This window comes from Chinchilla lanigera, unplaced genomic scaffold (genome assembly GCF_000276665.1).
Source record: "Chinchilla lanigera isolate Chin_1 unplaced genomic scaffold, ChiLan1.0 scaffold00035, whole genome shotgun sequence".
Lineage (NCBI taxonomy): Eukaryota > Metazoa > Chordata > Mammalia > Rodentia > Chinchillidae > Chinchilla > Chinchilla lanigera.
The window spans coordinates 8,331,886-8,349,221 of record NW_004955436.1 but is presented as its reverse complement, the minus strand read 5'-3'; the positions used below and the strand labels follow the sequence as shown (position 1 = coordinate 8,349,221).

At 39.4% G+C, this 17,336-nt stretch overlaps 1 protein-coding gene across 3 annotated transcripts in view; it reads left to right on the top strand.

Annotated features, from left to right (window-relative positions):
• Echdc1 (ethylmalonyl-CoA decarboxylase 1) overlaps window positions 1-17,156 on the top strand; it is a 33,135-nt gene extending 15,979 nt beyond the window's left edge. For all 3 annotated transcript variants that reach the window (XM_005389168.2, XM_013516634.1, XM_013516635.1), the window contains 3 exons: window positions 1,685-1,737; window positions 3,504-3,584; window positions 15,779-17,156. In XM_005389168.2, coding sequence (XP_005389225.1) covers window positions 1,685-1,737; window positions 3,504-3,584; window positions 15,779-16,187 — 543 coding nt within the window. In that variant the 3' untranslated portion in view covers window positions 16,188-17,156. The remainder of the gene's footprint in view (window positions 1-1,684; window positions 1,738-3,503; window positions 3,585-15,778) is intronic.
• The last annotated feature ends 180 nt before the right edge of the window (window positions 17,157-17,336 follow it).

Sequence of the window (17,336 nt, the reverse complement as noted above, 5' to 3'; positions counted from 1 at the left end):
AAAAGTCTGGCAGGTTAGAAACCTTCATAGTCCTAATCTAGTTTCAGGATAATATCCTCCTTTGTTCCTTGACCTCCTACCTTCTTTATTACTCTCCTGTGGGCACATTTGTATTTTTTTTTTTTTTTTTTGTACATTTTTTGAGACAGGGTCTCACTATGTAATTCAGGCTGTACCTGAACTCACTGTGTAGCCCAAGCTCACATCGAATTCACAGAAATCCTCCTGTCTCAGCCTTCATAGTACTGGGATTACAGGTGTGCGCCACTACTCCTGGCCTGTAATTGTATCTTTTAACTATTCTTACATTTAAATTTAAATCAACAGATGTTTTTATTCCTTGTTCTTTATGGATGCAAAACTGATACTCATAGTTGGCCTGCTCTAGTTCACGCTGCTGCTAAGTGCTAACACTGCCATTTATACTCTGCCCTTCTCCAGCTAGCTGGCTTTGCCATGGTGAGTTGGAGGTGCTGGCAGAAAATTGAGTGAGAATTGAGGTAGGTTTCAGCACTTCACAGGGAAGCAACAGTTGAAAGAGCAGTGGATGACGGTTGCAAGGAAGTGCTGCATCCAGCACAGCTGTTGAAATTCTCAGGGTGAAGGATGGTGGAGGAAGAAGAAATAAAGACAAAACTCAGAAAACAGAAAGCTGAAATCAGGTGGAGCCCTCTGGATGGGAGAAAAGGAACGGGTCAAGGACCACAGTGTGTTTATTTATACATTCAGTGGGTTGATGTCACGTGACACCCCTCTGCCTAGCAACCTGTCTGCTTGGCTTGCCTTGGGCGCCTGGTGCTCTCCAGACTGGAGCAGCTTGTTTGCATGGTGCCTAGGGAGCTCTGCACATGGGGTCAGTCTCCTGTTTCAGCCACTCCCCACAAGGAAGAAACCGCATAAGAGGAGACTCGTGGATTGGGTTGTTAAGAGCAAATGCATTAGGGGATCTGTGAAGTAATAAGCCAAGGATGGAAACTAGAAAAGAAAAACTAAAGGAATAAGAAAATCGGAGGCTTAAAGTATTGTTAAAAACTAAGATAGAGGACCAGAGTGAAGAAACTGATCAAAAGGCACTCCCCATTAGAGACAGAAAGCAAGATGGAGAAAAAGGAGGAATCGTTTACTTTGAAAAATGAGAGAGTATTAGCAAATTTTGAGGAAAACCTTTTTGAAGAGGGCTGAAGGCCAGATTACGTGAGTTTTAGAAAGTGAGCTGAAAAAGAGGAGGCAGTGCATTTGGACCACTTTTAAGAAGAAATGTGTTGATTTGTAAAGATGCCAGGATTAAGGAATACAAAAATTCGACGCTTATTACAATTTTTCTCTTCCTTCCTTCTTTCGTGTGTTTGTCTCTATGGGAATAATCAGTGAGTGCCCCTTAGCCTTTCCAGCCGAACTCCCCTGCGTGGAGTCCTGCAGTGCTCTGACTCTGTGACCTGGCTGTCACGTCTGCATCTTTGCTGCCACTTCGTGCCGAGCTGAGCTCAAGGAGCCCTTGTGTATCCGCAGCAGAGTCAACTATAGCATCCTTTGTATTCCACACGGCCTCAGCGAGGTTTCAATGAAACTCTTTTAAAAATAAGTAGATATATTTTTGTCACTACTTTCTAAAAATCTCGACTTTAAAAATATTTATTATACATTTGCTTTATATCTTTATGTTTATGCTTGTTTTTATTTAAAGGATGGAGTGGCTTTATGTATGTTCATGCAGAATACCTTAACAAGATTTACAAGGTAATGTATCTTTTTAAAAAAAAAATATGATTTCTAGAAGACCACAAAATAGTTCCTTATCACTTTATTATTTGTGCTAGCTAAAAAATAATAGCCGATGTTTAAATTATATATATTCTAATGATGAACTATTTCATTTAATTGAATTTTAGGGAAGTATACACAAGTATTTTATAAACAATAGGGAGGGAGGAAAAGAGTTTCCCCAAGGAGTTTGTGTGACTGTGTTCAGGAGCAGACACGAGGCAGGCAGATACAGAGCAGAATAAAGACACTGACCAGGAAATGATGAGTCAAGATGACTTCATGTTGAGAATTTGCAGACCGTGTGTTGGAGTGGAGTGGTCCAGAGGAAACCAGCTCTGCATTGGAGGAGCTGTCACAGCTTTTTGAGATAGATGGATTTACTTTGCGTTTAGATAAGACGAAAAGGGGAGAGTTTTTTTTCTTTGCATTTCCTGGGTTACACACCGCTACATGTTTTAATTAATTAATTTCTAATTTCCTATCCTGAATGTAGACACTCTTAAAATTACAAAAGCTAAGGAAATTCAGATTTAGGCATACTTACTAATTGAACATCACTGTATTTTTGTACTTACATACCCGATGGTCTAGAAAAAGCACTAGAATCGTAACATTTTATTGTGAAGCACTGTTTTTGTTGTTTTAGTATCTGTTCCTTTGCCTTCTCTACTTATGCTTACCTTTTTCTTAGACAAATCTGAACAGCTATTCTGTTTGTTTTTGTGTGTGGCACTAGAGATTGAATCTAGAGATGCTATACCACTGAGCTACATCCCCAACCCTTTTATTTTTAGGCGCATGCCTGCCTTTCAGGGGCTGAGGCAGGAGGATCCCAATTTTTTTGTTTGTTTTTTATTTTTAGATAATCCTTCCTTTTTGCAAGCAGTGTGTATTCAATATTCAGTTACATTAGAACTGCAACTTTACATTTGAATTAGAAGCTACAGAAGCCTCCTTACTTTTAAAACATCATCGATTTACCTTGTAGTATTTACATATGCCAGCAAATTGGTTCTTTGCAAGTAAAATCAAGTTAAGAAATTTATTTTTAAAATAAAGCCTGTACATGGGATTACTTTGTGGATCATTTCAGGCAGTAATGTGCTGACTTTTGATAGGATCCTTCAATATATACCTCTGGAGTTCTGTCTTCAGGGTCACATCTTCTTCCTTTCGATATAACCTTAATTTTCCTACCCTTAGCCTAAGGTTAATAAAAATGGATGAAGACAATATTACATTGAGTTATTCTGGATTTTTACCTGCTGAGAAGCTGCAGAAGTATTTTATACAAAAGCATCTGTCTTTGGAACAAAGTTCCACTGTGCCTTCAGTTTCAGAATTGCTGGATATGGTGATAACACCTGTAATCCAAGCAGTATGTGAGGCTGAGGCAGGAGGATTACAAGTTCAGGCCCAGCCTAGGCAATTTAGTGACATGGCAAGTCTGTCTCGAAATGAAAAATAAGCAAGGGCTGAGGGTAGCTCAGAGGGAAGGCCCTGGGTTCAATTGCTAGTACAAAAACAAACTTGCATGTCATTTAATATGAATTAGTGTGTTTTTAGTACTATGCTGTTTTTTTGGCTACAGCACAAGCTCAGGGTTCCCTATTCTTTGATAAATGTTTGTTACAAACATAGTACAGTAGTTTTATTTCCACTGTGTTTCAAGATTTTCAAAATAATATTTGTCAGTTAATATTGAAATCGGAACTATTAACAGCCCTTTCCTTCAACAGACTTCCTTTAATAAGCGTCGCACTGGTGCAAGGCCGTGCCCTGGGCGGAGGTGCGGAGTTCACCACAGCCTGTGATTTCAGGTGGGGGAACAGTTGCATGTGTCTTGCATGAATGTATTGCCGTGTGCTCGTATTTCCTTCTTTGCCAGAATGTTGCTGTTTCATATATTCTTACACAGAATAATCAGTTAGTGAGTATTTTTTTTTGGTCAGTCATTAAAGCAGATAATTTTAGTATAATTACTATCACTGTTACCATCCATTGAAAAAATGTTGAGAACATAACGACCTTGAGTAACTCAAATCCACATTAGCAAAACTCTGGAGAGCAAAGCTAAGAAAATAAGTGGAATTTGAAAATACAGAATTACACCAAAGCGTACACAGCTGGAAAAAAGGGTACCCGCCCTTTGACCAAGAGCAGAGCTTTCCTGAGATTGTTTCATATCTTCCCTCCGTGTGACTCATAACAACTTCCTTGAGTTTTAGGGCAGATTTAGGAAATAAAGTTAGATGGGCAGGCATGGTGGCACATGCATTTGCACTGAAGAGGCTGAGGCAGGAGGATCCCTGTGATTTTGAGGCCAGGCTGGGCTACAAAGTGAGTTCAGGGCCAGCGTAAACTGCATAGTGAAACCAGCTCAAAAAGACACACACACACACAAGGAAATAAAATTAGAGAAGTTCTTTGGCACTAACAGCTCTTTAGTCTCTAGAATTATTTTCAGTATTTGATAGCTGTACCACATAGGAACGATATTCCATGAAATCTAAAGCTTTTTATGCCCTTGCGACTGCTTTCTTATCAGCATTTCCTAAAACTACACGCGCAGCTAACAGAACCATGTGCGTCTGCTCAGGTCCGCACACTGCAGCCTCTTGTAACGCAGAGGCTGTGTGTGCAACGGGATTGGAGGGAAAACCGCCGAACTTTCAGGAGCGGGAGCACTGGCGTCTGACAGACTTAGATTCCGGCCCGTGTGTCATGCTCGACGTGAACCAAGTCACTGTTTCATCTCTTTGTCTCAGTTTCCGGAAGTATTCATAGATAAGCCTCAGTGACATCGTGAATGCATACAGCATGAATTAGCATGAATACTTAACTCGGGAATATTGCTTTCAGTCTCCAAATTATCTTACAGTATGCTGTTTTACAGAAATGCCACGACAGCCCCTTTCTGGTGCACTTTGTTGTTTTCTTTTAGTGTAGAACCTCTTTCATTTTTATTTTTGTTAGTATGTGTTTGCAGTACATAACGATTACATTCCTCACGGGCAGTCGGAGATGACCATAACCTGTCCTAATTGGTCTTCGTTTTTTTCTGTTTTTCATCCTTTAAGTTCCTTCTCTCTTCATCGGGAGATTTTCCACCTAGCGCCGGCCCTGGGCTCACTCCTCTTTTCTACTTGGTGTACGCTTGACCTTGGCTGAGAAGGCACACGGCGAGGCGGCTCTGAGTCCACTGTGTTCTTGTGGTGCTGAGTGCTGAGTGCTGAGTGCTGAGCCGGGCACTCCCTGGCTGCGCTGCTGTGCTGCACCCCGCGCCCTCAGCCCGCCTGTGCCTCCGGCCCCGAGGAGGAAGCCGTTCTGCTCTGGCACAGAGCGCGCTAGTTACTGCCACGCTCTGCCTTGTGCAACATTTCAACAGTTTTTAGAAACTGATTCTAGTGAGGTAATAAGTTGCATGCAGTTACGAGCGCCCATTGTGATTGTGCAGGGTGAGTGGATTTTGGTGAGTGTCTACACCCACGCAGCCGCCTCAGCCAAGGTGCAGAGTGTGCTGTCAGCCCGTGTGCTTGCATGCTTGCTCGCCCGGGGTTCCCATTTCTACTCCGGGGTAAACACTGAGCCCTGTCTCACTTAAAATAGGTTTTTAAAACAGTTTTTTATATGTAGATTTTTTATAATAGGTTTTTAAAACAGTTTTTTATATGTAGATTCATACAGCGCAGACTCTTTGCGGTTACCTGGCTTCTTTCAATGCGTAATTATTTTGAGCTCCTCTATGCTATACCGTGCATCAGTGCTTCGTTCCTTTATAAAGTTTGAAAATATTTTATTGTGAGACTGTGCCGGTTTATTTTTGGGATTCGTCTGTGTTCTTGTGTGTACATGTGGTTTGATTTATTGCTTAGTAGAACCTCTTTCTATGCTTGTATAGTACAGTGGGTATCATACGAGATGAGCTATTTCTAGTTATAAACAAGGCTATTTTGAATATTTGTGTCCAGTTGTTTATGTGAGAATATATTTTTCTTTTGGGTGAAAACATGATAGTAGAATTGTTACTGCACAGCCTGCCTGGGCTTCGAACTTGAAATTTTCTTGCCTTGGCTTCCCAAGTGCTGGGATTACAGGCATCCACCACCATGCCTGGCTTCTGGATTTTTAATTTGATTATTGAAGATAATGATTTTCCTTAGCAGAAGCTTTTCTATTATTAGATATATTTTATTTTATATTTGAATAATTTGGGAACTTTAAAATAGCTGGACCAATATGAACGCCGAAATGATACTTCTACATTGTTTTTATCCACGTTTTTGAGAATATAATGAAAGCTGGAAATTCTACGTTGAGAAACTCCACTGGAAACATTTTCCATGAACTCGTGGCTTAGAACTCCTGTTTTTAAGTACATATTTCTACATATATAATACTTTCTCAGTTTTTCTTAGAGATAGTTCTTCTGCCTGCTGAGTTCTTCTTTTAGGGCATTCTGTGGGCATAAAACGTAAATGGTCGGCTTCCTGGCCTGTGACACCCTGGGAACCTATGTATCTGGGTCAAGGACTGGGGCATTCCCAGCACCCTGAGCATCCCCCACTCGCCCCTTCTTGGTTACAGCCCTCATTCCACAGGACTTAGCTTTGCTTAACCCTAAACTGTGGTGGTTAGGGTCATTTCTTTTATGCTTTCTCATACAGCTTTATAAACTAAATATTCTGAACAAATATATTCTTTTCATTTCATCTTCACATAAAAGGCATCATTTTAATACATTGTTTGAGAAAAGATTCAATAAAAGCCGTATATTATCTCTTCTTTTTTTTAATAATTTATGAGTCAAGCTTCAGTTTATCAGTTAAGTATGTCCTTTGTACCCTAGAGATTTCAAAATAGTTCTGTGGGTGAGAGTCTCCCCAGATCGTAGCTTTTTTGAAAAGCAGTGACTCCTAGTTGAGCAGATGCAGGTTTAGGGAGCGAAGTGGGCATTTCATATGACAGCGCCCCCTGCTGTCAGCAGGTTAGATTACAGCAGAATGCAGCTACCTCTTACTTGAAGAAAAGCAATCTGTGGATGATAAGAGACTAAGTGGGAAATACTCTGCATGAAAGGATGAAACCCTTTACTCACTTTACCCTGAAATACAGTATGTAATTGTATAAATGTAATAGGTATTAAATGTGAAGTATATGTAAAGAATTCAAAACTACACAAAAGTGCATTATTACGCCTTAAAAATCCTCTACATAACAGTAAGGGCAAATTAAGATTTTATAGGTGCCTTTGGAGGAGGTAACCCTTTAACATAGTCTGGCATTCACTTTGAAGTGTTCGTTAGGCTTTTGAGTTGTCCTTCGTGTCCATTCCTGATCTGTATTTTGATATAAAGACAAAAGGCAAACTGGCAAGTGAAATAATCACGGACTGTTTAACCCTCAGATGCTGCTAAAAGGTCGTGCTGTGTTATTCTCTCAGTGAGGAGTGTCCTAGAGTCTCACTGAATGTTTAACTTTATTTGTTCTGAGCCCTGTGAGGGGAGGACCCGCCTACCCTCCTATCAGATATGTTCAGTAGTATACCAGGTGCTGTTGTAGAGCAGCTTTGCAGTGAAAGCATGCTCGTTTACGAACAGCTTTCATGGACGTGGTATGTTCATTTAAGCATTTTCCGCACCCACATGTGCTAGGTGCAGCCGTTCTCCAACTCAGCCAGTCTGAATTGATTTCATTTTTCTAGTGAGATGTATTTGTTAAGCATTTTTTTTTTTTTTTTTTGGTTTTTTTCTCCGGTACCGGGAACCGAACTCACGACCTTGCGCTTTCCAGGCAGGCGCTTTGCCGCTGAGCTAAATCCCCAGCCCCTATATTTGTTAAGCTTACAGAAGTGTCGGCCCAAAATCAATTGTGGTGGTCCTGGGGTTTGCTTTTCCTTTCAGTTACTTGTGGTCAGCTGCAGTCTGAAAGTGTTAAATGGGAAATCCTGAATGTAAGCAGTTTATAAGTTTTAACTGCACACTGCCTTGAACAGCCTGATCTGACGCTGTATCTGCCCGGACGTGCGTCACCCCTGTCCCATGCTTTATTGCTGCCTGGCTGTTGGTCACACAGCAGCTGTCTGGCTCATCGGACCAGCTCTCGGTGGCACTACAGTGCTTGTGTCAGGCACCCCCCGGAGTCTCGGAGCCTGTCTTCCTCACGTAAGAGAGGAAAAGTGTAAACACTTTTTTTAAAATGAAGAAAAACCTGATCCTTCGTTATAGAACTCTAAAAAGCAGTGTCGTAGAGCTCAGCCCTTTTCCTCCCCCAGCAAAGGCCATGGCTGAGTCTTCTTGCTTTGCATTTCTGCTAGTTGGAACTCTCCATAAACGTTCCTACGTGCTATCGGTAAATTCCTCCCTTGATCCCCACTCTTATCCCCTCAAACCTCTCTGCCCCCTTCTTGTTTACAGGTATGAAAATAATGTCAAAACTACTTTCTCTTTTTTTTTATGTGTTTTGTTTCTTTTTAGTCTTCTGTTTCTCTCAATTTCTCTTCCTTTAATTACTGTTAAGTCTGGTTTTTAATCTTTTTCTATATCCCAGCCCTTCATCCACCATTATTAATCCTTTGTACTCCTGGGTTATTGAAAGCATAGAAAACTTGCTGAATGAGCTCTAAATGATACATCCGTGTATAATTGGTTCTTCAGATGTTGACTTAGTAGTGGTGCTTCTGTCCTTGCAGTTGAGCGCTAGGGATTTCTACTGTAGTGGCCGAGCTTTCTAGCCCAACTTGTCTACAGCGTTCAACAACACAGGAATTTTGAGAAAACTAGGCAGTAAGATGCCTTAGAAAAATTGTAAGTCCCCAAAAGCTGATCTCAAAGGCATAGAAGTGGAGGAGGTTTGAGGCAAAGAACTCAAGAACCAAATGGTTAAAATGTTCAAAGATCCTCCCAGACTAATAACAAATAGTATAAAGTTATGTGCTGTGTTCAGAAGTTACTTGGATTAGTCCACTTTTTAAAATTCTTTGATATGATTTTCTTTGAAATCATTTGGTTCATTTAGATTTAGCAGCCGGGCGTGGTGGCACACGCCTGTAATGCCAGCACTCGGGAGGCTGAGGCAAGAGGATCATTGTGAGTTCGAAGCCAGCCTTGGCTACAAAGTGAGCTCGAGGCCAGCCTGAACTGCACAGTGAGACCCGGTCTCAAAAAGAGGAAAAAAAAAAAAGATTTTGGATTTACTCTTCCTATCCATATTTATTTATTTTTATTTTTAATATGTAGACTGTTGTAATGAATAACTTTGTGTGTACTTTTAACATCACTAATGGTATTTCATATGAATATGAATATTACCAAATTAAAGGTAATATTTGTCACTACCGAATTCTCCTTCATAGGAAGTAGGGAACGACCCGTTTTTCAGTCCCTCTGCCCTGTTTCACATGGCCTTGTCAACAGAGCTTACTCTTACACTTCTGATTTTTTTTTTTTTTTTTTTTTTTGCCAATCTGATGGGTGAAGAATAGTATTGTAGCAGTTTCAATATGCATTTCTCTAGAGTGAGTAAAAATGTTGATGTTTTCCTGTGTCTCAGGATCATTTTTTAAGTCTTTTTTATGAACTACCTATTCACAGTTTGCTTATTTCTCAATGGAATATTTGGCCTTTTACACTCAGTTTTTTAGGTTTTTCAAATATTAGAGATATGTTATTATCTGTGATATACTTTATAAATATTTGCCTAATTTATCTTATCTCTTTTGAGTCTACTTACTTGCTGTTGTTTTTCCAAAGCAAGCCTTTCTAGAAAATGCACTTGTATCTGTCCGTCTTTTTTATTACATCTGGATTTTGAGTAGTAAAAAGCCTTACCATATACCTAAGTTAGAAAGAATTCATTGGTGTTTTCTTTTGGTAGTTGAACAGGTTTGTGTTTTACTTTACCTGTCTAATCCATTGTGAGCTTTTTATTATGGTATAACTAATCGATCACCTCTCTTTTTCAAGATAGCTATTTTCCAAATTTTCGTTTATTTTAAAAGGAATCCTATGTTCTAGTGATGTGAAATAGCACCTCTTACATACTAGCATGATTTCCACTTGTAGTTAGATCTGTCCATAGGTTTTGTATTCTGTTCCATCATTCCCAGTTTTTCTGTATCATGAATGCTGTGATAACTATCCATGCATAAGGCCTTACCTACTAAAGGATATTTCTGAAAATAAATCCTGTAAATAGTAAAAGTCCTTAACCAGAGGATATGAAAATGTTGAGGGCTTTTGAAATATATTGCCAAATATACTGTCCTCTGGGAAAGAGTCTACCAATCTATCCTCCCACCAGCAGAGTATCTATTTGAGAACATCTTTTCTTACAGTGAACAGTCTTTCTAATTTTGATAATCAGTACTTATTTCAATGTAATTTACATTTTCAGAGTTTCTGGTAAGGCATACATATGCTCATTGATGTGTGTGTATGTACGTAAGTTGTCTGCATTTCCCTATTCCATTTTTTTCTTTTGGGGTGTTGAGCTGTTTATGGGATAGATGAAATATACACGTTAATTCCTCCATATCTGTAATGAAATAAAATTCTCAACCTGCAATTCAGAGCCTACCTAATTTGCTTCTAATCTTCAACATTGTTTTAGTGAATATAAACAACCTTTCAAGGTCTGTTCCAAAGAAAGGGAGCTGTGACCTTGCTTGTTCAAGAGAACTTGCTGTATGTAGGCCTTTTCTTAAAGTACTTGTTTCATAAATAAAATGCAAAATGTACACATGCTACACTTGAACATACACAAATGAGTGTGCACACACACACACACACACACTCAAAAGGTCTAACTCCATTTTTGACGTGGCAGTGCCTGGACGTTGAATATGAGATGCCTGTCCCAGGAGGCAGCCACACTGCCCTTCTCTCTCTGTTTTGTAGTTACCACCGCATTACATAGAACTTCCTACTTATACACAGCCTGTATATAACATCACAGAATCTGTCTCTGACCATGCTGGGGTTACTGACTAGATTAAAATCATCGATGACTATCACAAAGCGTTTTGTAGTCACTGCCCACCCCTACTCCTATGACCGCACACAAAAGAACATTTTCCCTTTTTCACCCATATCCCTTCCTATTGCAGCTGTCTTGCATAAAGTGCAGGAGCCACACGAGGCGGTCACGTGAGAGCTGGTCATCAAAAGACGAGATTATAGGGCAAACCCTTGGGTTCTTTCCTTGTGTTTTCCATGGTTTGTCTTGTGATGGCAGGTAGGAACAAAAGAGGGGAAGGGAAAGGGAAATACGTGTGCAAGCAAGCGTTCATGTTCAGAGTGAGCCTGAATGTGGTTTGTGACTGGAGATGCTGCCAGTTATGTAAACTTCGGCAGCAGTGGCAAACCTGTGGCATATTTGTTACTATGTGTGTATGTGTGTGTGTTTTAAAGGCAAAAAATGATCATGTAGTTTTCCTAGATGAAACCGTCAGTCTTCAGGTTTCATTGCAGTGTTGGCACTTTGTGGTGTATCAGTGGGTTTTGGGTTGCAGTTCGGCACTCAGTCTCTACAAGGTTCGCCATCACCATCGTATACTGTATTTGATGTCAGCATCATCCGCTTTGTTGTCATTGGCTCGTAATACGCAGTGTCGAAGGAGTAGAGGTTTGTTCCCTGAAGTATTTAATCAATGATTACACACTTTAAATTAATTTTATACCATCAATGCTTTAAAATTTTAATATATTTATGTTACTTATATTGTGTAGTTTTCCTTCAGAAATCATAGAGGTTTTGATGTTCTTCTTTTTAAACCAGCTAGCAATCTCTGGCTTCAGACATAGTAGCACACAGCATTACCTCTTCTTCATCTGGAAATATCACAATGTTGTATGTTGTGTAGTCTGTTTATGTAGCCACCATGGACAGTATCCTATCACTGCTTGGGTTTCACAGTGTGACTATAGATCTTTTACTTTGAATACTCCAGCAAGTCAGTGACTGCAGTCCAAGAAACAACTTTATACTACAGTTTCATACCTCTCTAGCAGAAACACTGTTGCTACTTGTACTGACTAGAATAACTAAATAGTAAAACGTAGTGCACGTGGAGTTTAATGTATCAGGCTACAAAATATATACAACTCCACTATTTCCAGTTGTACTACAACTGTAGTTAGGACAATTTCACATACCTTTCTTTTTTAAGCATACATACTCCACAATTATCCATAAAGGATTGTAGAGTTCATTTGTCCTGAGCACTTTTCACATATTTACTCCTTTAATACTCAGTAATTCTATGGCATAAGTACTTTTTTTTTTTTTTGTAACAGAAATCAAACTCAGGACTCTGCGCTTGCCAAGCAAGGAAGGCACTGTGCTGCTGAGCTGTATCACTGGCCCATAACTACTATTATTTCATCTATTTTATAGACAAGCAAACTGAGGCCAGGAGATGTGAAGTAACTGCCTAAGATCTACAGCTGAGCCTTCCTCTTCCCCTTCATGCCACGTGTCCTCTTCCATTGCTGTACCGCACGCGGTGCGGTGCGCGGGCGGTCCGGCGGCTGTGCCAGGATTGCGAGCTGTGCACACTGGCTCCTGCACACTTCACTTTGCAGCGAAGCTGCGTCATCGCCCCATTCAGTGTGCGCTTCCATTCTTCATCACAGTACTATGAGGACCTTCCCTCAGCAAAGAACATTTTTAGAAACTTTTTGTGTCATTTTTTGAAACTATTTTTATATCTTTTACTAAAAACTTTTTAGTAAAATTTGCTAAGTTCTTTTTCAAACTTTTTCTTGAATGCAGTTGTGAATGCTGAGGTGTAGGGCTAACCCATCACAAAGTAGTAGCTCCTCGAAGAGGCGGGCTTTCCAGGCATCAGCACCTGGCCGCGCAGCCCATGCTCCCCGGTGCGGTGGCGCTGCCTGGAACAGAGTCCTAGCCGTACAGTAACATGGGACATGTCTACATTCGGTCCACCTCATCGCTCCTTCAAGATGCCAGAGGAAATTTCAGACACCACGGGATGATCACACTGTCTGCAAAACTTATAATCCTGCTCACTTGTCAAAATAAGAGTTTCATATGGTTTTATAAATTGAGTCTGTCCTAAGAGTGCAGAATTCTAAGAGCTGAGTCTTCCATGTGGATTAAGAGATCATCCCTTGCAGTGGGTTGCCCGGTGACTGCAGATGAACTCTAGAATCAGAACGTAGTCCTGTAAAATGAAGCCATTTCTGTCTGTGGATGTATCTTGTTGACACAATCATGTTTTACATTTTTCAACATTTTATATTTTATTTTTAAATTTTACTATTTAGTTTAACAGAGTTCTCTGAAAGGTTCCCTGCTCGATGTACTGTATTCCTTTTATTGGTTAAACAGCTTGTGGCCATCACCAGTGAACCTTTTATCACGTATTTAATGCATAAATTTGTATCAGTACACAGGCACATCCTAGGCACAGGATTTCTAAAGGATGACTGTCAGTTTGATTACAGCACATATCTTTTTAAAAATTACCTGAGGATTTTTTATTTTATGATAGGATTCAAAGGCATACTTTGCTTTCAAAAAAGAGCAAAAGGGGTGGGGGAGAACAGTGTAAAAATGATGATTCTTCTTTAGAAGCAAAGAATTCCAAACGTACATGCACTTTCATTTCAGTAATTTTTGTTGTATAAGGTCATCTACGTAATATGTCTAGGAGAGTCCATTTTTTAGGTTCATCTCAGTCTAAATGAATCTAACGTAACCCTTTTTTCTGCTGTAGGCATAGCTCTGAGCCAGTATGAATGGCAATCCCAGCATGTAATTTTGAAGTAACATGTTTCATTCTGTAAAAAACTTATAGAACCGGGTTCATGATTAACACTGTTCCTACCTCTGAGGCTGTCAGACGTTATTTCTGTCACTTCAGTTCCTTCTTACCGTTTTGACAGTTTCCTGTTTTGCTAGACAGCAACACTCACAATTTAGGGCTACAGTCAGAGTCTTATTAGACTTGTTCTTTCTTCCTATTTAAACTTTTTTTAAAATTGAGACTCTTTTCATACTTATTGCTAGAGGGGCTGGGGATATAGCTCAGTGGCATAAGTGCCTGCCTGGCAGTCACAAGGTCCTGAGTTCAGTTCCTGGTACAAAAAAAAAAAAAAAAAGAAACCTGGATCATACTTATTGCTAGAAGCAGCTGTTAATGGTTATGGCATATTTTCCTTTGTAGAAAGTCACAGCTATGAAGAGAAAGTTTCCCAGTAGATTAATAAATAGGCTTTTGTGTGAATTCTCTACTGGAGATTTCTCTTGTTTAAAGGGCCAAAGACCTGAGCTTGTTTTCTTGGTGCTAAGAGAAGTAAATGGCCTGCAGGTAAATACTTAACACTTTGGAAAGCCAAACTAATGTCGTTTTTATAATGAGTAGTTTTGAAAGCAGTTCATTTTTCCTAAACAGTTAAAGTTCTCACATGACATGTAGCCTAAATTTGGTTTTAGCACAGTGAATGCTCCTTGCTGAAGCACAGAATCAAAAAATAAAAAATAAAAAAACCACGCAGGCCAGTTCACTAGTTCATGCAGGTAATCCTAGTCCAGAGGCTGAGGTAGGATAGTAAGTCCCAGGCTGGCCAGCCTGGGCAACTGAGATCCTGTCACGAGCTAAAAAATCAAAAGCGTTGGGGATATAGCTCAGTGGTAGAGGACTTTCAGTACTGGTTCAATCCCCAGTACTGAAAAATGAATAAGCGAATCAATTAATAAAACAAATTTATAGGCAGCATTTCCTAATACTACACAGCTTTAGTCAGTTAATACACAAAATATTTAACTGTTAAACTGAAGCATTTTGCTTTAAGTCCCTTTAATTCTACCTTGCTTATTTAATTACTCCATGAAATTTCCACATCTTGGGAAAAAATGCTCAGGAAATCACTGCCATCAGTCTGATCCAAGCCACCACCACCATTCTAGCATCACAGCTTCTGTTCATGTCTAACTGTTCTGTGTGCCAGGAGTTAGCGTACATTGAGGCCAAACTGCCTGGGTGTAAGTCCTGCCTCTGTCATAGCTAGATGGCCTCGAATGACCTACTTAACTTCTTTTGCCTCATTTCCCCTTCTATAAAATAAAGATGGTATTAGCAGACCTCATATGATTGCTCTGATTAGTTACCAGTTATTGAACAACTGGTGTAAGTGCTGTTAAATGCTAGTCTGCATAGAGCAACCCTTATAAAGCATCAGATGGGCAGTTTCTGCTTGACCTCTAAGTAACCATGGAGAATTAAACTGGAATTTGCTGCTGAGGCCTGTAAGTCTGCTTCTCTGATTTCATCTCCCATTGCTTTTTTGCCTTCTCTGTTCAAGTGACATAGGCCTGGTCCCGAGATACTAAACAGTTCTACGTTAAGGCCTTCGCACTTGGAATTCCTTCTTCCTGAAACGCCTTCTCCCCAGATATTTTCATTGTTTCGGAGTTCACACCCTTACGTAGCTACTAAAATATTCCGAGGCCTTCTCCATTTTAATAGCATGTGGTCACACACGTATCCCCATTCATTAGTCCTCGTCCTTTTTTTCTTTATACCATTAACCACTGACATCCTGTTTAGTGCCTCCAAACTGGTAAGTTCCAAGCCTAAGGACTTTATTTTGGTTCTTCCTGTGGTCTCAGCAACTAGAAAACTACCTAGCACTGCCAGTGCTCCGTAAATAGTTACTATAAGATACTGGGCAAAAGTCTGAGGACCATGAGGATCTTTATGCATTTTTTTAAAGGTAAATACCTAATACTTACTTTTTATTAGAAAATTTGGGAATTCAGAAATAGGAAGAACCTAGGTTCTTATTTGCAAAGTTAAGGATAAGCGGGTAGAACAAAACTGTTTTCAAAGAAGTATTAAGTACCATGTGGTAAATTACATACTAGATGGAACAGCCTTATTTTTCTAACATTCACTTTGTAGTATTATTTGTCACCTAAAAGGACCAGTGGCTATTCCTTAGAGTATGCATATATATGTAGTTACAGTTTTTCCTCTTTTCTTCTGCAGGTTAATGACTCCAGAGAGTGAGATCAGATTTGTCCACAAGGAGATGGGAATAATTCCAAGCTGGGGTGGTACCAGCCGGCTGGTTGAAATCATAGGCAGTAGAGAAGCTCTCAAAGTGATAGGTGGAGCCCTCAAACTGGATCCAAAAAAAGCTTTAAGTATAGGAATGGCTGAAGAGATCTTGCAGTCTTCAGATGAAACAAAATCTCTAGAAGAGGCTCAAGCATGGCTGACACAATTTGTTAATGGGCCACCAGAAGTCATTAGAGCTTTGAAAAAATCTGTTTGTTCAGGCAAAGAACTGTATTTAGAGGAGGCATTACAAAATGAAAGAGATCTTTTAGGAACAGTGTGGGGTGGAGCTGCAAATTTACAGGCTATTGCTAGGAGAGGAAAATTCAATAAATAATTTTTTTAAATGTGGATGTACTATAAGTAAAGTTCCAATTATTAATATATACTAAAGTTAAATGAAATTAATAGCATAATCTGAAAGCTACTACTCGTATTCAAATTTGGTTTTGGTAATTCAATATCTGAATTCCCTGGTCAACATTTTTTAATCAATATTTGGGTAACATATACTATATACACACTTTCTGTATAACAGTTATTTCTAGTGCTGCTTTTATTGCAGTAATGGTTTCTAGCCTATAAACAAAGGATCACCGTTTAAGTTTTGGTTGATTTTTTTTTTGAGATATAAGTGTTCTATCACTATGTCCTGAGCCCCAAAGATTAGTTTTTAAAAGGAAAAGCTTCTACAGGCAGAAAATTTATTGTTTTTCTTTTACCCATAAAATTTTTGTTGTGTTTTTAATTTACAGCCTAATGAGCCTTTCAGATAAAGGACATGGGGAGGGCTTACAGGACAAGAAAAGATATGATTAGTCGTTTTCTTCTGTTCCACATGAGGAGAAAAAAAAAAAGATGCATCCCATTACACCCTTCAAGTTTGGAGCCTTACTTGATGTTTTCAGTAATCTTACATTTATGTATTAAATTATCTACTAGTGATAGCCATGATAGGAACATCAGCTGACTTTACAAGCTCACCACTCACATTCCTGGGAAATACCAAGCTGGAAACAGTATGGTTGATACAGTTTAAAAATTGAAACTTGGAAGATTCATGACACAAGCATCCAAAACAAAAGTCAGCACTTTACAACAGATCTCTGTTTTTCTGAAAAGCCTCAACTTTTGTAACTAATTTTACAATAAATTTACTAAAAATGCATAATTCATGCTTTTATAATCCGGTAACTCAGTTCTTTAAAAATGTGTAATTCAGAGTCATCCCTATGAAATTTTGTCTTTGCTACTGTACCATTTTACATTTGAGAATCATAGTAAAAATAACTTGGATTCGCTTTTATCAACATCATTCTCTTGCTTTAAAAACAGACTTGGGTGTGGTGGTGCTCGCCTGTAATCCCAGCACTCAGGAGGCTGAGGCAGGAGGATCACAGCAAGTTTGAGGCCAGCCTAGGGTACACAGTGAGTTCAAGGCCAGCCTGAACTGCATAGTGAGACACTGTCTCAAAAAAAAAAAATT